The 22,500-nt window shown below is 39.7% G+C and overlaps 3 protein-coding genes across 3 annotated transcripts in view; all 3 read left to right on the forward strand.

The window, feature by feature from the left end:
• LOC125043770 (PCNA-interacting partner-like) overlaps positions 1–8,744 on the forward strand; it is a 12,270-nt gene extending 3,526 nt beyond the window's left edge. Inside the window, exons 3-12 of the mRNA XM_047640044.1 lie at positions 1–104; positions 667–800; positions 1,193–1,346; positions 2,153–2,686; positions 2,971–3,125; positions 4,385–4,583; positions 4,997–5,145; positions 5,584–5,703; positions 5,936–6,104; positions 6,466–8,744. The exon at positions 1–104 is cut by the window's left edge and continues 87 nt beyond it. Coding sequence (XP_047496000.1) covers positions 1–104; positions 667–800; positions 1,193–1,346; positions 2,153–2,686; positions 2,971–3,125; positions 4,385–4,583; positions 4,997–5,145; positions 5,584–5,703; positions 5,936–6,104; positions 6,466–6,771 — 2,024 coding nt within the window. The 3' untranslated portion in view covers positions 6,772–8,744. The remainder of the gene's footprint in view (positions 105–666; positions 801–1,192; positions 1,347–2,152; positions 2,687–2,970; positions 3,126–4,384; positions 4,584–4,996; positions 5,146–5,583; positions 5,704–5,935; positions 6,105–6,465) is intronic.
• Positions 8,745–10,878: 2,134 nt separating this feature from the next.
• Positions 10,879–15,553, forward strand: LOC125043724. The gene is made up of 6 exons (XM_047639963.1): positions 10,879–11,148; positions 11,470–11,582; positions 11,789–12,003; positions 12,301–12,528; positions 12,766–12,913; positions 13,275–15,553. The coding sequence occupies exons 2-6, from the start codon at positions 11,482–11,484 to the stop codon at positions 15,232–15,234; spliced, it is 2,652 nt and encodes an 883-aa protein (XP_047495919.1). The 5' UTR covers positions 10,879–11,148; positions 11,470–11,481; the 3' UTR covers positions 15,235–15,553.
• A 3,089-nt stretch (positions 15,554–18,642) lies between these two features.
• On the forward strand, positions 18,643–21,628 carry LOC125043639. Its single transcript, XM_047639873.1, has 6 exons — positions 18,643–18,921; positions 19,242–19,356; positions 19,563–19,777; positions 20,072–20,299; positions 20,537–20,684; positions 21,046–21,628. Exons 2-6 carry the CDS (start codon positions 19,256–19,258, stop codon positions 21,626–21,628), a joined length of 1,275 nt encoding a protein of 424 aa, XP_047495829.1. The 5' UTR covers positions 18,643–18,921; positions 19,242–19,255.
• Positions 21,629–22,500: the final 872 nt, after the last annotated feature.

A 22,500-nucleotide genomic window follows, 5' to 3' on the forward strand; every position in this document is an offset into this window, starting at 1 on the left:
TGTGTCGCAAATACGGCCTGTTGCCCACAGAGCGCTCTGTGTTGCTCTCTGTGCGTGACCAGTACCAAGTCATTCAGCTGTGTTTAGCCCGCATCAACAAAAAAGTAAGGGTGGAGAGAAAATTATAATATGTTGGACAGCAAAGATGCATGAAATTTGTAAAACTGTATTTTCTTGAATCTAGTATTAGGAAAAGGGTCAGAGCTAATATTTTATGTGTATGAAAATACACTTAAAAGTACACTTCTATTTATAGAGTGAGAAGCAGATGTGATAACATTTCTTCAGGTCTTGACTCCAAAAGCTTAAGTTTTAATAACTTACACTCAGACTTGACCTAGTGCAAAAAGTACAGTACACCTGCTATAGCACTGCACACTCATTAAAAATAATTATCATGTTATATCTCATTGACTGAGGAAAAATAAAATTAAAGATGATATTTTACCATTTATAAAGATAGATAATTCAGCTCTTCAAAACAATCAGTATTCATTGATATATTCCATGATTAAGTTCCTGATTTATACTTCTGGTTTTCTCTACTGGGTATAGAAAATCTAGTTCAGGTGTTGTTTAACTTCTGAAAATATCAGGAATTCAAAACAAAGGGGCAAAAGAAATAATGGATATAAAGTAGAATGAATAATGCTTTGTGACTTTCAGAAACATGGTGAGTTCATGGCAGCTGCTAGTGATGTTCTAGATGTATGGAACCAGATGTACCAGGACACTGTGGCATCACAGGCCGATATGGAGAAAAGCTGTGAAGAACTGGATCTTCCCAGCATTTCCCAAAGGTGTGTTCTTTGATTATGGTTTTAGGGTTGAAATCATGTTTCCTGAGCTCTTTTCTAGAAAATGATTTAATCTTGCTCATCTCTATGAATATTAGTTCAGAGTTACTACGAGTGGATTGTCTTGTAAAGGAAGCTGGGGTGAGTAGATGGGAAGGTTTTCCTGAATAGGTTTAAATCAAAAGTAATTAATGTTTTAGTAGAGATTCCTCCTAATATTCTTTCTTTTGTATGATTACCAATGTTATATTAAACATCACTACATTAGTATATTATTATTTAAACTCCTTATTTCTCGTTATATAGCATTTAAAGAGGATTCATTAGAGTATAGGACTCAAGCCTAGACAGTTATCTGTTTTTATTGATTCACCAGCAACACTTTTACACTTCAGTGTGGATCCGTGCACGAGAGAAATGACGGAGATCATCGAGGCGTACAATGACTTCCTCCGTAACTCTGGGTGCCTTGATCACTTTATGCTTTACAAGATCTTGAAGAAGCATACAGCAGGGGGGCATGAGGTGCTGAAAGATATTGTATCGAAGGTACATAGCCTTATCTAGTTTGCTCTCCTGTATTCCCCAGGGCAGAAATTCATTGTCCCTGAAAGTTGCATGAATTTGCAGCATTATTGTAGAGTAATATGATACTGACAATAAATAGGTATAGCCATGAATACTGATCTCTGAATTTGTTTGTGGGTGTGTGTTGCACTTTTCTCATGTCAGACTGTATAAAGAAGTAGAGATTCATACACATGACAAGATGAAAATATATTTGCTTTCTTTAATAGAATTTCAGTGACAGCTTTATGTACTGTCCCCTGTAGTTTTTTGTGAATTTTGTTACATACAGATGGCTCCAAATGTTCTCAGCGATCAAGGAGTCTATCAGTAGGCCCTAGTGACTGCTCCTGAATTTCTCATTCCTTGAAATTGAGGGAAAATGTGTTTTTCTTTCTAATACTATTGATATCGATACTATTATTATTCATACTGATATTATGATTATTATATTGTTATTTAAATCTTGGCAGGTGAGAGAGGTATGGAACCCCTGCTTCAGGCCACTCAGTTGATTCACTTTTGTTATACCCTGTTGCTTTCAGTTAAATGCTTGTTTTCCTGTAGCAAATTAATTATATATATACATATATATATATATATATATATATATATATATATATATATATATATATATATATATATATATATATACATGTATGTATATATACATATATATATATATATATATATATATATATATATATATATATATATATATATATATATTTATATATATATATATACATACATACACATGGTTTTAGTCATAACTTACATTCCTGCAGGTGTACATCCTAGAAGCTGTGAGCCAAATGCCAGTCATAGAGAGAGAATTGGTGAAGATCCTTCTACAGAATGCCAAAGCCTTCAGAGCCACAGTGGGACTACCTCTTGCTACAGACACCTCTGGCACTGCCTATGATCTAAACATGTCAGGCATTGGTGATGTTGATGACCTGCCAGTGTCTCAAGGGAACACTGACCAATTACAGCAAGATGCAGACAAGGCAGAGGAGGATTCCCATTGTACTAAAGGAAATAATGGTAGTAGCATTGCCAGCTTAGAGATTGACTCTCTGGAATGTCCCTTAGCAGAGTACCTGAGTTCCGAGCCCAGAGATGTATGTGAGGGGTACACATGCACTGAATCTGAGCTTTATGTTGAGCAGCTAATCCTCTCTCACCTGCGGTTGCTTGTAAATACGAGAGACGAACTGGCTTTGACAACCAGCTGTAGCATCCCAGGGAGAGAAATCTCACAGCAGGGCTTTGCTGACATTAAAGATGAAGCACAGAAGAAGAACATGCCCATGTTTCAGGTAATGTGTCACTTACCATGATTTGTTTCGGGGTTCTTTGATTAGTGTATTTACTTTTGAAGGAGATGATGTGATAATACTATAAGTAAACATATGAAGTTACCGGTACAAAGCTGTTAATGTAACAGTTACTGATTGTGAGGGAGTGTAAACATATGTAAATTACTTTTCTAGCTTCATATTTAGTAATTACAAAATGAAAGATTGTCATTTCTTTCATTCATGATTTTTAAATGATACATTGCTTGCCAATACACTCAGTCTGTATTCTCCCTAATCCACAGACCATACTCTCCTTCATCATGCGACTGCGGCTTGGCGGTAAGGGGTACCAGCCAGAGCCAGACCACCCAGTGCTGCTCCATGCTAAGCCTCTGGGGGAATTTGTGGACTCCATTATGAAGCTCCAGAGTATAGCAGAAGAGGAACCTGACCTAAGGTGAGTCTATTTTCTCATTTTTCTCCTGTTCAGATTTTTTGTTTTACTCTTTAGTTTGTTTTATTTGTTAACCCATTGTATCCTGGTCCAAAATCTAGGCATTAGGCTTACTTGAGTGGTAATTCTCGAGGGCATGTGGCTTGCAGGCCCAACCCACATGTACATTCATATGCAGTGTCAAGACTCATTGCCTCCATTTGCAATGTTATTATTATCTCTTTTGCATAAACATTTTTGTTTGTTTTTCACATTATCCAAGGTCTATCTTTATTTGTTATGCTTTATCAAGATGGTAATATGCTATTTTCCTTGCACAATGTATTTCATCTCTATTTAGTCTATAAATCATTGCAAAAACTGTAACAAAGGAACATTTTTATTTGTAATCTTTATTTATATATTTTTATAGTATCAAATTTTCTATAATAAACCCTGTATTGCCAGTCGCTGTTGTCGCTCCTCTTGTCATGGCTTATGGATTATACATTCCACATTTACCAGTGTAAATAATGTCAGAGCCCCTTCCTAAAAGCCCACATGCTATTGCCATCAATGCAGCTCTCAGCTAAATTTTTTATGATTGCATATCCCCATCACCTAGCCGTTAGCTAAATTTTTTCAGGACATGGTGATGTCAAGGGGTTAAAATGCCATTTCATTTTGATTTTTTAATTATGAGAAGTATATAATGATATATATTTATCCTCATATGTTTAATTGGAACCATCAGTTTGATTTTCTTTGCTTTCATATGATATTTTAACTACAGTTTAAAATGATTTCTTGTTAATCTTATCTGGATAGTATTTAGATCATAAAAAATACAAAGCCTGAATAATAAATATGATACCAATTTACCACCATTGCTGTGATAAGTAAGATAAACAAAAAAAAAAGACACTTCACTATCATGGAAATATAAGATACCAAAGGAAAATCAAGGTTACCACCGTTATGGCAAAGAATATGAATATGATAATCAAGCCCAGAATTTGAATGAAAAGTAAACAATGATTACTGACTGATCGATACCTAAGTCTCAGCCCACATTTGCACCATTTGCTTTAATGGTGCTTGGTATCATCACTCGAAGGAAATGTAGAAAGTTAAAGCACTCATGAATCTTTCCAGTTCATGTCAAAAGTATCAGGTTGTGACTCTTCTCTTCCACTTAATACTTTTAATTTTTCCTCCCATTCAACTTCTCTCCGATATTTTTGCTTTTCCTTCCCTTAATCACAGTCTTCTCCTTCTTTCAGGAAAGCATCCTCAAAGGTACTCTCCCTCATCAAGAGTGGTCTAGTGCGCATGAGGGGCTGCGTCCTCAAGAAGGCAACCATTGAGCAAGTATGGGGGAGGCTAAATGCAACCCTTGACAGCCTTCTCAATGACCATCTGAGGGATGGCCAGGTCACCCCACAAGCTCAGCAGAGTAAAGGTCTTAGACCCTGTCTCAAGGTACTTACTGCTCCTGTGAATAGAACTGGGAATTTGTAGATAGATATGAAATGGAAGCTCAGTATTTAGGAAGAAAATTATTCTATAGTCCTTCATCTTTGAAAGTTTGATGAAGGTTAATTTGATAAGATTAACTCAATGCTCAGGTTATCTATTCATAAGATTTATATATAGGTACTTGCATGGGTGACTATGCACTTATGCTTTTCCCCCCTCTAAGAGGGGATTCATTACAAGTAACCCTGACCAGCATTATCCATTTTTTCATAATTTTATTCTGTACCATTTGAAAATTTACATCCACAAGTATTCAAAATTTGCTGCATGTTTATTTGCTAGAATCCGTTATCAAACTATCTCAGGATAACTAAATCTTCCAAGAACCTCATATAAATCTTATTGCAAATTTCCAGATCTTGCTCCAGTTGTGTGATGAGGTCAGTGGCCATGCATCGTCAATGGGTATTGTGGATGCCTTGGGAGAGCACTTCCTAACACAGTGCAGCAGCACTCGCAAGACAGCAACACCCATTCGAATCCCCTCGGTCCTGTCACTCTTCAGGTATTTCAATATTACAATTTGCTTACATTAGAGAGGGAGAGGGGGTTGGAGGCAGGAGACAGAGAGAGAGATGTGTGTGGAAAATTTTTAAAAGTAAGAAGGAACCATTAAGCAGTTATGTGTACATTACCTTTTGGTATTATTATTTTTCATTTTAGTAGCATGGCTACAATTTTAGTAGCATGGCTTACACATTGATAAAGTAAAGAAAGAATAATGAGTATGAATTTAGTGAGAAAAACACTTTTCAATGCATGTGGCAAAAAAAATCTGTTAGGAAATTCAATGGAATTTTTTCAATTCCATTTGACTTTAAGTATCTGACAGTGAAACTCTTCCTTCCTGACTTCAAACACGAATTAGAATTTATGAATAATGTTAATATAAGAAGTAACATAGAATAGTGAAGTAAAAATATATTGTTGAATATCCCTACAGGTCTCCAGCAGAGGCAAAAGACACCAACACTGGAGAAGGAGTTGATAATGAAGGGAACCTCCTTGTTCGAATCATGAAGAAGAAAGGTCTGGCCCCCAAGGCAGAAGGTCGGCCCCAGAGGTATGTAACAGTTCTCATCTGTGTCAGTTTGTGTTTATACTGAAAGAAGTGTTTTAAGCATTAAGCACTTAGTGTTTTGGGGTTTACTACTTTTTATAGAATGGAATAGAACAATTTGTGACAATTGAAAGGAGGTTAAATGGAGTAATGATTGACTGTAGTCAGAGAAAACTTTACATAGTACTTCTATTTATTCATTTATTTATTTATTCAGTGCATATTTCCTTCTTAGATTCCAGTCATCCTGTGCATGGGCTCCCGAAGACATGTCACCAGTGAGGCCAAATGGTGTCAACAACAGCCTCTCCCCTATTGTAGGTCCAACACTGAAGGCTGTGGGTAAAGGCAGCAAGAGCAGTCAGGGCTGGAGGGAGATTGTCAGTTCTCTGCCACAACGGGAGGTAAGTTGACAGCTGTTTTAGACTTTGGGTTGTGGGATAAATTATTTAGTTTATATAAATGTTGATTTATAAATAAACAAAATCCAGTTTTTATATTGTTGCTTACACATTTGGTGGGATTATTATTATTATTATTATTATTATTATTATTATTATTATTATTATTATTATTATTATTATTTTTTTTTTTTTTTTTTTTTTTTTTTTTTTTTTTTTTTTTTTTTTTTTTTTTTTTTTTTTTGCTTATACCTTGTCTTTTATTTTTTTCTTCTTTTTTTCTTTTCTTGTAAACATCTTAGCAAATATATTTTAAGTATTCTATCAGTCAGAACTGCTTATGAAAATTGTAATATTGCATTAGGGTGAAGCTAATGAGGCTGGAGAAACACAAGAAGCAAAACCAGACAGCACTGAGGCAACAAACAAAAATGAGGAGGAGAAAAACAAGACAAACCCAGATGAAAAGGCCAATGGGAAAGCCAAGAAAAAATGCAGCAAGAGATCGTTATTGTCCGACATAGCAAACATATCAGCCGAACCCGAGGCCAAGAAAGCAAAGGCTGAGGCAACTAAGCCACAGAAGGAGAAAGGTCCGTCCAAGAAGAGTGCCAAGCTGAAGCCCATCCCAAAGGGTCAGAGGTCAATTACTGCATTTTTCAAGACATAGAGGTCTTGTGTGGGGCTCTGGGGTATGGTGTTATATTAGACGTGTCTTTTTGCAGGTAAGTGTCATTATAGAGGATCTGGGTTTCATTAGAGGAGAGAAGAGACCTTCATATGTAGATGTTCTCAGATTTATTTTTGTGTTTGTGAAGATGAAACTGTATTATACTTACATGTGTGTTTGTGTTTTGAGTGTGAATTGGTAAGGTAAGCGGGGTACTTTATGGTGTGCAGGAATGGGCTTGTTTCTCATTTGTCGTCAATATTGTTAAGAAATATTTTACAGAATACGAGCACAACAATTATTGTTTATATGTTCAGGAATATTGCTGTACACCATGTACAACATAAAACTATTTTTCATGTGTTCCTGTTATATTTTATTTATTTAGATTTTTAAGTTCTATTCTACAATATGCCAAAGGTTTTGAGAAGCCAATGAATGTATTTTGTGTGCATTAATGGATTTTACCAAATGTAGGAAGCCTAGTCTATTATTATTATTATTATTATTATTAATAATAAGCAAATGCACCTTATTAGTTGTATTATAACAGCAGATTTATGTATTATGAGGCCTTTAAATAGAATGAGTTTGAGTGGTTATTTGATAAATTAATGCTAATGAGTTTTAGTTTGTAAAAGTTGGTTTACCGTATTAAAAAAATTGTGAAGAATGATTTACATAAAAATTCCATGACAGACCTCCGTGTAGTAGGGGTGAAAAGTGTGCTTGTGTGCGTGCGCTGACAGAGTTCATCTTTGATAACTCCTTAAAAATTGTATCTATGTACTCAAGATTTCTTTAAGACGGAGAGAACATTTTGCCACATGAGGTACAAAAGAATAATTTCTGTCAGTCCTTTGGTATTTCTTCAATTTTACCATAATATTAAAGGAGTCTAGTGTTGCTTTAAATGGATTTGTGATAATCTTTGTATTCAATATGATGTTGGGATATTTTATTATAAGATAATAAAAGGAGAATTAGGCTTGATTTTGGGGTGGTCATTTATAAAGTTTGGGTAATGGTTTCAAGACTTAATTATTCATAGGTATTTAGTATCTATATGCATATCATATACTCAGGTTTTTATAAATTTAGGTGTAAGGAGAGGCTTTAAAACAGATGATATAGGTTGTGTTTATTTATTTCATTGCAGTTTTATCCCTATAACAAATTAGAAAAATATGATATACTGCAAGACTGACAAAATTGGTTGAAACTAGGGGTGTGAAAATGATTTTTATTATATTAACACAGCTAATATATTTGTATGAATATGTTCTATACAATAAAAATATGAAAACTAATTCATTCAGTATTTTTATTGAAAAGTGTTCAATCTATAGTTTTCATTATTATGATGGAAATTAATCTAGGATCAAAGAATTATAGAGGAAGGAACTAACCTCTTAAGTTCTTGTTCTAGAGTATATATAGTAATACAATTTCAAGTCTGAAAAGAATGTGGGAAAAAAATTATAATTTTAGAGTTTGACAAACTAAAGTTATCCCATTGAACCTACTGACAAGGTTTATAACATAGTTTTGTCTCGAAGAATAGTTTTTCTTATTACTTTCTTAAAATAGTCCAGTGAGTGAATATAAAAGGTAGTGCAGATATTTTGCCAACCTTCATTTTACAATTTTTACAGTCATTATGTGAATAACGTACCTTACAGATCAAAAGAAGACACAATTGAGACAGTAATCAAATTTAATCCATTCATTTTTCTTCAAACCTGGAAGATATATATTAAGTAATTAAAATATACCCTGGAGTGGTTAACATCCTATAAAGATGCTGGATCGTATTTTACCCAGCTAAGATATATTGCAACAACAAACACTAAATACAGTTATGCATATTGCAAAAAAAGTAAGTGTAACTGGTTGGGAAAAAATGAAATAGGATAAGGAAACAAAACATTTCTTGCTTATCTTTCTTTGCTAAGTACTTGATAAGCTAGTACCCCCCACCCCCATCCCTTGCTGATTGTTGTGAGGTGACAGAGTCTGAGGCCCAATGGAGGGAATCACCCCTGCCTTGAACTCAGCCCTTGCTTCAACTAATGTTGCATGGTGTTTTCTTCTCCCCCTTTCCTTTTCCTCTTCATCTCATTCTTCTATCCACTCACCCTAACTGTTAACTCATTTTTACCCTTTTTGACAAGTACTTTACCATGGTACTATATGACCTTTGATGTCTAGTACATTTATTTGTTTTAACCATTAACCATTGATAAGCTAGTATAGCAATCTTAGTTTATCAGCTCTGTGGTGAACTGTTGAAACCACCATTTGGAAAGGAAAGAAAGAAAACAACATTGCAGGAAGAGAAACTTCAAAAGGGGGGAAAAGGATATTAAAAACAGTTGGAAAATACTAAGAAAGTCAGCATGGGTTGTTTCTTGGGACATCAATTAACAGTGTCATTCTTCTCAGTATTTGGGACAACCTACAGTATATTCTTCCAGTACTTCCCTCGCTTGCATCAAGGAGGAGAGGAAGGAAAAGGCTAGAGATGAGGCTACAGAAACAACTTTTGATTCATGTTGCTGATCTAAAATCCCAATGGAAGGGCTCTTGAAAATCGTGATGATGTTTAGTATTTTAGGAATGTGTGCTATCCCTTTTTTTGTTCAAATGTTTGTGTAGAAATCATATGTGATGCACATGGGGGGGTATCTTTAAACTTCCTGATGATCAAGATAAATGGAAAAAAGAAAAGAAAATATTCTTGATTAGATAAAATGGTTAAACATCAACACATGATACTTAAAGGACTGTAATTTAAGCTCTACTTTAAGGCAATAATTATAATAAATATTATAATAATACTAATGATTATTGTTAGTATCATTATTTTGATGATGATGATAATAATAATAATAGTGATAATAGCAGTAGTAACAGTAATAGCAATAATAATAATATTGCAACTGTCACTACCAATACTACCACAAATGTTAATACTAATAAGAATGGTATTGATATATCAACAGCCAAATATTACCGAATATATAACAACTGATATTGCCATGAAAACTAATAACTACTTAATAATGACAATGAGACAAAGATGATTGACAACAGCAACTGCAATACAGGAAGATTATTGCAACGAGTACAGATATACCAACTCGCTCCCTCTGCGGAGGGGGTGGGTGGGGGGGGAAGGGCGGAATACCAAGCTAATTTTATCATAAACATACATTTAACTATGCACACATTAATGCAGACCACAAATGTACACACGACAGCGTCATGAGCAAATCGTGTCTAGTTGCATTGGAAATATTACGTCATAAGCCGAGGCAGGCAACACGAACGTTTCGCGCGAGATCAATAAGCTAAGTTCTCCATTGCGACAATGAAATTCAATAATTTTTGAGAAAAAAACATATTACAGACCGAATTATATAGTTAATGCTCGTTCTACTAATCTGCATATGGTTAAAAAAAAATCCTAATGAAGGCATCAAGAGAAAGTTGAGGGGAAGGAAAATGAGAGAGAATTGGAATACCAACATTGTTTACATTAACTATATGTACAAGGATGGAACATGAGTAAATCAAAACGTGTCTACAGTTTTTCCGGGAATGTTACGTCACAGATAATACTATGACGTCACTCGTAATACACCATGACTATTACGTTGCCTTAACAACAACCGCTTACCGCATAAATCCCTCAGTGTGAACTCGTAATGACTACACTTCATACTGCTATTCGTGCAAAATATGAGAGAGAGAGAGAGAGAGAGAGAGAGAGAGAGAGAGTGGTGGTGGTGGTGGTTTGGTTTGCGAAGTTCTAGCTTCGCGAGAGAGATAGGAGAGAGCGGGGGAAGAAATAAAGAGAGAGAGAGGGGGGGGGGGGGGGGAGAAACAATTTTTGACTATAATTCCGGAATATCAACCTGTCATTTCATCATGAAGATACCTTTATCCATGTACACATGGAGGCAACAAGTGTACACAAGTCATGAACAAAACAAGTCTGTAGTTTTGCTGGAAATATTACGTCATAGATAACACAACGTATTGCGCGCGGCAAACACGTATTGTACATGACTATTCTGTCGCCTTAGAAACATCCGCTCTTCGTATAAAGCCCTCAGTCTAAAGTCAGAGCACAAACACTACACATCTAACGTTATTCGTGCTACATATCATAGACTTGAAAGTATATGAGTGTGAAAGATTTCTCTCATAGAATATATTATCGTACTTCTGGCAACAGAGAGGTGTATTTGCATCGACTGATATTTATTTCATATATTATTAAAAACAAAGCTCGTTTAGGGTTTTGCTGTGATCCTTACAATCCAGGGATAAATTTTCACCTGAACAAGACTGAAACAAAAACAAAAAAAGGTAAAGTATACTCAGTAGTTCATGTTGCCATATATTGAGTTTATAATTTTTAGTTTGCTTGTTATTTCTTTTACCTTATTTCATGGAATATATGTTTTGACAGAGATAAATAATTCACATTAGATATCGTTTTACACAAAATACAACAGGTGCTAAAAATACTAAATGAGAATGCCACCCCCATGATACATTGCAGTGTTGACGAAAACGATGATCAGTTAAAAATCACGAAAATTATTAACGTTCATGATTGGTTATGGAATATCTACACAATTTTTCTCAAAAGCTAAACCTAATTCTGTCTGTTTTTCTTTCCCTCAGCAAACCTTCACAATGGTGTCGAGCAGCGAACACAGAGCCGCCATGCAGAGCCGACTCGGCCAAGCACTCAAGACCACTGCCCGGAATGCTTTGCTCCTGCTTTACAAAAACAAGTTCGTATATCAGTTTGTGGTGAACTGTAGGATAAGTTTGTCAATATGTGAAGTTGTCAGGCAACAAATACACACGCATACGCGCGCGGAAACACATACATGCAAGCACTTATACACACGTATATACATATACGTATCATACATGCATTTCCTCACTTTTCACATGGTAGTGTAATACTAACGAGTCACCTTTTCCCTCACGGCAGGTTCCAGAAGGCGAATCCGGGAAAGAAACCATACGACGTCCTGGTGATGTCCGCAAAAGCCAAAGAGATTCTGCAGAAGAATCCCGCGCTGGACAAGACGATAAAGGAAGACGCGACGGAAAAGCTGGACATCACGGCCCTATGTCTTCTCCTTCGGTACTGCTGTGGACTCCGCAAAGAGGCCTCAGCATGGAAGGACCTCTCTCTTCTGGAAGGTACGTCTTTCCCGCGATCGCCTTACTAATAGTACAATATATTCATGTTTCTCAGAAGGGACACGGAGGCTATCAGTATTGCATTTCCCTTTGTTTATGCATCATGTCAGTCAATGCTTCATGAAAAGGGTTGTGTTCTGGTGTACTGGAGGTGTGAGAGAAAAAAAAAAAAAAAAAAAAAAGCGGAAGCCTGTGAATGCGTATGTGTACGAAATTTAATGAACACTTGTATATTTTAACTGACACCTTATATCTCCGTGAAGAACCGCTGATTAAATCCTTGTTCTCGTCTTCCAGGTAACATTTCTGAGCTGCGAATTCTCCGCAACGCCGACGGACACTGGACGGAGGAGGGCAGCAGCGACTCGTCCGTTAAGGAGTCGTGGGATCGCATGGAGGCGGCCGTGACGAAGATCCTGCAGCTGGGCGACCTGAAAAGTCACGTCCCAAGCTTCAAGAAGGAGCTCCAGGATAAGAGGGTCGTGAACCCGTTCCAAAGGGTGTACGACGGCGATGAAGTCAGAGGTGCGTGTATTCTTCATATCCACTGAGTGATTTAGTTAAACAGTTTGCTCGTAAGATTGAATGCTCTTTATTTATTAGTATATTTTTTTATTATATTAATTTACCAAGTACAGCATTTCTAGAATTACATCGCATACAAAGTTGCCTTATACGTTAATGAAGCATCTGAAATGTTACGAGGAAAACAAATAAGTTAAAAGAGAAGAGGAAATGAACGCAACAACTTTCCTTTTGCAGCCTCCATGCAAGACGAACTGAGAGAGGGCTTCCGCAGCGGAAACAAGACCACGCAAATGCCCCTCGTGTGGGCTGGGAAGAACTTCGGCTTCCACCACAAGGCCACAAGCACCTACACCAGCAGCAGGTTCTCAGTCAACCGCGAAGGGTAAGCGACTATGCTTGTGTTACTAAGATTTACTTAGAGCCGTGCTTTTATCTATTTATTTTTCAACATATCTATATATATATTATCAAACTGTATATAGCTTTATACTATCTATCAACATCTGTATTCATCAATATGTCTGTATATCTGGCAACCTACTTATCCATTTATTCATATCTATATCTATGTACACATACGCATATATACATATTAATGTAGATATACATATGCACATATATGTACCTATACATATACATACACACACATACATATAGCTCTTTCGTTTTTAACGTCCTCCCCAGACTTTGTTTCTCGAGGGTGACCGTTGTCATAATAAGTACATTTTGCGCTTGTTCCGCAGGACGCTGGTTCCTGTAGAGAGTGACGGCGTGGTCGGGGCGCAGGGGGCGTGGCAGACCCTGGTAGTGCAGGGGGAATCGGGTACGGGCAAGACCTCCCTCCTGCGCTACTTCGCCGACCTGTGGAGCACGTCGCCATGCCCGCTGTCCTCCCTGGCGGCGTTCCAGTTCGTGCTCTTTTTGGACTGCAACGCCGTCACCACTCGGACCTTCAGAGTGTTCGACATTCTCAAGGAAGTGTTCCCTAAAGCCACTTCCAAGTGGAGGCCTGCCACTCTCCTGAGGGTCCTGACGCAGGCTGGCAGCAGCGTCATGATCATGATCGACGCTTTCGACGAGAGGCTGGAGGCTTTCCAGGATGCCTTTCAGGACTTGCAGAAGGCGTGTCCGGAGGCCTTCTTCCTGATCACCACGCGGCCCCACTGCGTCCCCGCCATCGTCAGGCTTTGTGACAGAGAGGTGCTGCGGGTGACAGCTCACGGCTTCAGCAGAGCGAGCGCCAGGAGCTACGTGGGCAAACTGCTAACACTGCAAGAGAGATCCGGAGACCCGGACGAATTGCTGCACTTGCTGTCCCACCACGAGGAACTGCTGGCCATCCCGCAACTGCTGTGCTGGACCACCTGGTTCTGGACGGAGGAGGGCGGCGACCAGTTCTCGACGCTGGGCAAGACCTTCCTCAACGTGACGGAATTCATCCTGAAGAAAATGTGCCACATCAACGGCAAACGAGTGCTGTCCGGGGAGGTGCCAAAGGAGGGCCAGAAGTGGCTCAGCTTGGTGGCTCGCGTGGCCTTCAACCATGCAAGGTCAAGCCGGAGTTCCCTGCCAGAATGCAGTCCGGAAGTGAAGCAGCTGTATAGTGAAGCCCGTAAACTGCGGCTTCAGCCGCGGGAGGCTGTGTCAAGCTTAATGCAGTGCGACGAGAGCCGTATGACAGGTGTGGGGGAGCACGTCACCTTCCATTTCCTTCACACCTCGCATGCCAACTTCCTGGTCGCCTACCACATGTGCGAGACGCTGAAGGGAAACAAGAATGCGACCATCACCAAGCTCCTAAAGGGGTTCAAGGACGACAAACAGGCCATACTGAGCTTCGTGGTCAGTCTCCTGTATGTGACTGATAAAGGGAAAATAGACCTGAAACGGGAGCAAGAAATTTGTGCGGTGGCCAAAGACTTCGTACACTTCTACGATATCAATTACTATTTGACACTAATCGAGGAGAGCGGCCACAGCCAGAGCTTAGCGAAGGCACTTGCTTGTAACATGCCTGTGGATACGAGCTGCGTAGATGCGCTTCTAACACCCCCTTTGCTTGGAACGAGTGGAATGACTTCGAGCAACGTCCCTCCGGCACCGTCGGGCCATCTGTGGATACGAAGGAGGGAACTGAAGCACGCCCAGGCACTATCCATGCTGCTCTCTGCTGCCAAGCCAGCACGCCTGTGGCTGCATCTCTCAGCTCCCGGCTCCTGTGTCTCGGACGCGTCGCCAGCGGATGCTGTGGCCGCCATGAGGCTGATCTCGAAGGCGTACGTAGGCAAACCTCTGTGCGATTTGAGAGTGAGTGGCCTCGTCATCAGTACTCCGATCTCGTGGCCTAGGAACCTGTGGTGGCTGACGCTGGAGAGAGCAAAACTGAAGGGGAGTCTCGGGCTGCGGAAGGGCCTACTGAAGCTGACCTACAGCGAGTGTTCGGGAGTCGAAAAAATAAGTATCCCGAGCAGTGTTAAGTCCTTGACCCTTCAGAGAATGGACGTGGAGGACCTGTGTGTTGGCGAGGGCGTGGAGTGTTTGACGCTAGAAAGCTGCAACATAACGAAGGTGTGGTCAGTGCCTGCAGGTCTTAAGAAAGTGAACCTAATAGACTGTTCAGCGAATGACAGCGCCATCCTGTCCCTTTCTCGGCAGCATCGTATCACGGCCAACATAGAAACTTCCTTTAATCATGTACGGTGAGGAGGAAGTAGATATTACTAGTGCAATATTTAAGTCAACGAACCACAGAATTAAAGTTTCCAAATAACATGCACAATTACTTGTAATATCCATTATCAAATGCTATTATGATTTACTTACCTATGATGTCGAATGTTGAAGTATTCTAAAGCAGTTTAAACGACCACATATTGTCTTGTATCGTTATGAATACAATGATTATATGATATTAATAGTGTTCTTAGTACAAACGTTAACATTGTAATAATTGATTGAAATCGATTTATCATAGTATCGTTTTATTATTGCGAATATTTTACTAATAAACGTGTCTTTATAATGTTTTGATGTTTCTTCAATCCTTAAAAAAGGGATAATAAAATAAAATTATAAAATTAGAAAGAGACAGAGAGTTTGACAGAAAGATGAAGATAATAGAAAGAGAAAGAGAAAGAATGAGAGATAATGAAACAGAAAGCAAACGAAAGAAAGGGAAATATATAATATGAGAGAGAAAGAAAGACAAAAAATAATGGGAGAGGGGGATATAAAGAAAATAAAGAGACAAAAACACTAAAACAAGAGAGAAAAAATGAGAGGGATAAAGAGTGAAAGAGAGAGAGAAAGAAAGACAAGGAAAATGAATGAGCGATGTACATGACAGCAGATATAGCTGGCACTCTGGGAGAAAGACAGAGATAAAAAAAATATGTATATGTCTGTGTGTGTGCATGTCTCAACAACAGAAAGGATTTTAGAACGAAAAGAAAGCAAGCGTTGCATTTAAAAGGAGAGAAACTGTGACGTGCTACAGTTTTTTTGTGTTTTCGTAATGGCCTAAACAGGTCAATGATAAACAATTCAACACAAAGTATGAAGTCAGCAAATTGTTTGACAAACAAAAATTATCCCTTCGAACCTATTAACAAGGCTTACAACATATAGTTTTGCCTCTAACGAGTATTTTCTTATAAATTTCTTAAAAGACAGTGAGTGGATATATTAGGTAGTGTAGATATTTTGTCAAGCTTCATTGTACAGTATTCCTTTTTATTGACATTATTTGAATAACATTAACTTTTCCTCAAGCCTTGAAGATATGTTGAGTAATCAAAATATAGCATGGAGTGGTAAACATCCTATAAAGATACTGGATTATAGTTTACCCATTTAAGATGTATTGCAACGACAAACTAAATACAGTTATGCACATTGCAGAAAAAGTAAATAAAACTAGTTGGGAAAAAAATGGAATCGGGTAAGGAAAAACCAAAAACATTTCTTGCTTATCTTGCTTTGCTAAGTACACCCCCACCCCCCATCCCTTGCTCGGTGTTGTGAGGAGACGGAGACTGAGGCCCAATGGAGGGAATCACCTCTGCCTTGAACTCAGCCCTCGCTTCTACAAATTTTGCGTGGGTTTGCTTCTCTCCCTTTCCTGTTCCTCTTCATCTCATTCTTATGTCCACTTACCCTAACTGTTAACTCATTTTTACCGTTTTTGGCATAATACTTTAACATGGTACTATATGACCTTTGATGTCTGGTACATTTATTTGTTTCAACCAATGATAAGCTAGTATAGCAATCTTAGTTTATCAGCTCTGTGGTGAACTGTTGAAACCACCATTTGGAAAGGAAAGAAAGAAAACAATGTTACACGAAGAGAAACTTCTAAAGGAGGGAAAAGGATACTAAAAACAGTTGGAAAATACTAAGAAAGTCAGCATGGGTTGTTTCTTGGGACATCAATTAACAGTGTCATTCTTCTCAGTATTTGGGACAACCTACAGTATATTCTTCCAGTACTTCCCTCGCTTGCATCAAGGAGGAGAGGAAGGAAAAGGCTAGAGATGAGGCTACAGAAACAGCTTTTGATTCATGTTGCTGATCTAAAATCCCAATGGAAGGGCTCTTGAAAATCGTGATGATGTTTAGTATTTTAGGAATGTGTGCTATCCCTTTTTTTGTTCAAATGTTTGTGTAGAAATCATATGTGATGCACATGGGGGGGTATCTTTAAACTTCCTGATGATCAAGATAAATGGAAAAAAGAAAAGAAAATATTCTTGATTAGATAAAATGGTTAAACATCAACACATGATACTTAAAGGACTGTAATTTAAGCTCTACTTTAAGGCAATAATTATAATAAATATTATAATAATACTAATGATTATTGTTAGTATCATTATTTTGATGATGATGATAATAATAATAATAGTGATAATAGCAGTAGTAACAGTAATAGCAATAATAATAATATTGCAACTGTCACTACCAATACTACCACAAATGTTAATACTAATAAGAATGGTATTGACATATTAACAGCCAAATATTACCGAATATATAACAACTGATATTGCCATGAAAACTAATAACTACTTAATAATGACAATGAGACAAAGATGATTGACAACAGCAACTGCAATACAGGAAGATTATTGCAACGAGTACAGATATACCAACTCGCTCCCTCTGCGGAGGGGGTGGGTGGGGGGGGGAAGGGCGGAATACCAAGCTAATTTTATCATAAACATACATTTAACTATGCACACATTAATGCAGACCACAAATGTACACACGACAGCGTCATGAGCAAATCGTGTCTAGTTGCATTGGAAATATTACGTCATAAGCCGAGGCAGGCAACACGAACGTTTCGCGCGAGATCAATAAGCTAAGTTCTCCATTGCGATAATGAAATTCAATAATTTTTGAGAAAAAAACATATTACAGACCGAATTATATAGTTAATGCTCGTTCTACTAATCTGCATATGGTTAAAAAAAAATCCTAATGAAGGCATCAAGAGAAAGTTGAGGGGAAGGAAAATGAGAGAGAATTGGAATACCAACATTGTTTACATTAACTATATGTACAAGGATGGAACATGAGTAAATCAAAACGTGTCTACAGTTTTTCCGGGAATGTTACGTCACAGATAATACTATGTCGTCACTCGTAATACACCATGAATATTACGTTGCCTTAACAACAACCGCTTACCGCATAAATCCCTCAGTGTGAACTCGTAATGACTACACTTCATACTGCTATTCGTGCAAAATATGAGAGAGAGAGAGAGAGAGAGAGAGAGAGAGAGAGAGAGTGGTGGTGGTGGTGGTTTGGTTTGCGAAGTTCTAGCTTCGCGAGAGAGATAGGAGAGAGCGGGGGAAGAAATAAAGAGAGAGAGAGGGGGGGGGGGGGGGGAGAAACAATTTTTGACTATAATTCCGGAATATCAACCTGTCATTTCATCATGAAGATACCTTTATCCATGTACACATGGAGGCAACAAGTGTACACAAGTCATGAACAAAACAAGTCTGTAGTTTTGCTGGAAATATTACGTCATAGATAACACAACGTATTGCGCGCGGCAAACACGTATTGTACATGACTATTCTGTCGCCTTAGAAACATCCGCTCTTCGTATAAAGCCCTCAGTCTAAAGTCAGAGCACAAACACTACACATCTAACGTTATTCGTGCTACATATCATAGACTTGAAAGTATATGAGTGTGAAAGATTTCTCTCATAGAATATATTATCGTACTTCTGGCAACAGAGAGGTGTATTTGCATCGACTGATATTTATTTCATATATTATTAAAAACAAAGCTCGTTTAGGGTTTTGCTGTGATCCTTACAATCCAGGGATAAATTTTCACCTGAACAAGACTGAAACAAAAACAAAAAAAGGTAAAGTATACTCAGTAGTTCATGTTGCCATATATTGAGTTTATAATTTTTAGTTTGCTTGTTATTTCTTTTACCTTATTTCATGGAATATATGTTTTGACAGAGCTAAATAATTCACATTAGATATCGTTTTACACAAAATACAACAGGTGCTAAAAATACTAAATGAGAATGCCACCCCCATGATACATTGCAGTGTTGACGAAAACGATGATCAGTTAAAAATCACGAAAATTATTAACGTTCATGATTGGTTATGGAATATCTACACAATTTTTCTCAAAAGCTAAACCTAATTCTGTCTGTTTTTCTTTCCCTCAGCAAACCTTCACAATGGTGTCGAGCAGCGAACACAGAGCCGCCATGCAGAGCCGACTCGGCCAAGCACTCAAGACCACTGCCCGGAATGCTTTGCTCCTGCTTTACAAAAACAAGTTCGTATATCAGTTTGTGGTGAACTGTAGGATTAGTTTGTCAATATGTGAAGTTGTCAGGCAACAAATACACACGCATACGCGCGCGGAAACACATACATGCAAGCACTTATACACACGTATATACATATACGTATCATACATGCATTTCCTCACTTTTCACATGGTAGTGTAATACTAACGAGTCACCTTTTCCCTCACGGCAGGTTCCAGAAGGCGAATCCGGGAAAGAAACCATACGACGTCCTGGTGATGTCTGCAAAAGCCAAAGAGATTCTGCAGAAGAATCCCGCGCTGGACAAGACGATAAAGGAAGACGCGACGGAAAAGCTGGACATCACGGCCCTATGTCTTCTCCTTCGGTACTGCTGTGGACTCCGCAAAGAGGCCTCAGCATGGAAGGACCTCTCTCTTCTGGAAGGTACGTCTTTCCCGCGATCGCCTTACTAATAGTACAATATATTCATGTTTCTCAGAAGGGACACGGAGGCTATCAGTATTGCATTTCCCTTTGTTTATGCATCATGTCAGTCAATGCTTCATGAAAAGGGTTGTGTTCTGGTGTACTGGAGGTGTGAGAGAAAAAAAAAAAAAAAAAAAGCGGAAGCCTGTGAATGCGTATGTGTACGAAATTTAATGAACACTTGTATATTTTAACTGACACCTTATATCTCCGTGAAGAACCGCTGATTAAATCCTTGTTCTCGTCTTCCAGGTAACATTTCTGAGCTGCGAATTCTCCGCAACGCCGACGGACACTGGACGGAGGAGGGCAGCAGCGACTCGTCCGTTAAGGAGTCGTGGGATCGCATGGAGGCGGCCGTGACGAAGATCCTGCAGCTGGGCGACCTGAAAAGTCACGTCCCAAGCTTCAAGAAGGAGCTCCAGGATAAGAGGGTCGTGAACCCGTTCCAAAGGGTGTACGACGGCGATGAAGTCAGAGGTGCGTGTATTCTTCATATCCACTGAGTGATTTAGTTAAACAGTTTGCTCGTAAGATTGAATGCTCTTTATTTATTAGTATATTTTTTTATTATATTAATTTACCAAGTACAGCATTTCTAGAAATACATCGCATACAAAGTTGCCTTATACGTTAATGAAGCATCTGAAATGTTACGAGGAAAACAAATAAGTAAAAAGAGAAGAGGAAATGAACGCAACAACTTTCCTTTTGCAGCCTCCATGCAAGACGAACTGAGAGAGGGCTTCCGCAGCGGAAACAAGACCACGCAAATGCCCCTCGTGTGGGCTGGGAAGAACTTCGGCTTCCACCACAAGGCCACAAGCACCTACACCAGCAGCAGGTTCTCAGTCAACCGCGAAGGGTAAGCGACTATGCTTGTGTTACTAAGATTTACTTAGAGCCGTGCTTTTATCTATTTATTTTTCTGCATATCTATATATATTATGAAACTGTATATAGCTTTATGCTATCTATCAACATCTGTATTCATCAATATGTTTGTATATCTGGCAACCTACTTATCCATTTATTCATATCTATATCTATGTACACATACGCATATATACATATTAATGTAGATATACATATGCACATATATGTACCTATACATACACACACACACACATACATATAGCTCTTTCATTTCTAACGTCCCTCCCAGACTTTGTTTCTCGAGGGTGACTGTTGTCATGACAAGAGTACATTTTGCGCTTGTCCCGCAGGACGCTGGTTACTGTGGAGAGTGACGGCGTGGTCGGGGCGCGGGGGGCGTGGCAGACCCTGGTGGTGCAGGGGGAATCGGGTACGGGCAAGACCTCCCTCCTGCGCTACTTCGCCGACCTGTGGAGCACGTCGCCATGCCCGCTGTCCTCCCTGGCGGCGTTCCAGTTCGTGCTCTTTTTGGACTGCAACGCCGTCACCACTCGGACCTTCAGGGTGTTCGACATTCTCAAGGAAGTGTTCCCTAAAGCCACTTCCAAGTGGAGGCCTGCCACTCTCCTGAGGGTCCTGACGCAGGCTGGTAGCAGCGTCATGATCATGATCGACGCTTTCGACGAGAGGCTGGAGGCTTTCCAGGATGCCTTTCAGGACTTGCAGAAGGCGTGTCCGGAGGCCTTCTTCCTGATCACCACGCGGCCCCACTGCGTCCCCGCCATCGTCAGGCTTTGTGACAGAGAGGTGCTGCGGGTGACAGCTCACGGCTTCAGCAGAGCGAGCGCCAGGAGCTGTGCTGGACCACCTGGTTCTGGACGGAGGAGGGCGGCGACCAGTTCTCGACGCTGGGCAAGACCTTCCTCAACGTGACGGAATTCATCCTGAAGAAAATGTGCCACATCAACGGCAAGCGAGTGCTGTCCGGGGAGGTGCCAAAGGAGGGTCAGAAGTGGCTCAGCTTGGTGGCTCGCGTGGCCTTCAACTATGCAAGGTCAAGCCGGAGTTCCCTGCCAGAATGCAGTTCGGAAGTGAAGCAGCTGTATAGTGAAGCCCGTAAACTGCGGCTTCGGCCGCGGGAGGCTGTGTCAAGCTTGATGCAGTGCGACGAGAGCCGTATGTCCGGTGTGGGGGAGCACGTCACCTTCCATTTCCTTCACACCTCGCATGCCAACTTCCTGGTCGCCTACCACATGTGCGAGACGCTGAAGGGAAACAAGAAAGCGACCATCACCAAGCTCCTAAAGGGGTTCAAGGACGACAAACAGGCCATACTGAGCTTCGTGGTCAGTCTCCTGTATGTGACTGATACAGGGAAAATAGACCTGAAACGGGAGCAAGAAATTTGTGCGGTGGCCAAAGACTTCGTACACTTCTACGATATCAATTACTATTTGACACTAATCGAGGAGAGCGGCCACAGCCAGAGCTTAGCGAAGGCACTTGCTTGCAACATGCCTGTGGATACGAGCTGCGTAGATGCGCTTCTAACGCCCCCTTTGCTTGAAACGAGTGGAATGACTTCGAGCAACGTCCCTCCGGCACCGTCGGGCCATCTGTGGATACGAAGGAGGGAACTGAAGCACGCCCAGGCACTATCCATGCTGCTCTCTGCAGCCAAGCCAGCACGCCTGTGGCTGCATCTCTCAGCTCCCGACTCCTGTGTCTCGGACGCGTCGCCAGCGGATGCTGTGGCCGCCATGAGGCTGATCTCGAAGGCGTACGTAGGCAAAGCTCTGTGCGAT

The sequence above is a fragment of the Penaeus chinensis genome, chromosome 34 (genome assembly GCF_019202785.1).
Source record: "Penaeus chinensis breed Huanghai No. 1 chromosome 34, ASM1920278v2, whole genome shotgun sequence".
Taxonomy (NCBI): Eukaryota; Metazoa; Arthropoda; class Malacostraca; order Decapoda; family Penaeidae; genus Penaeus; species Penaeus chinensis.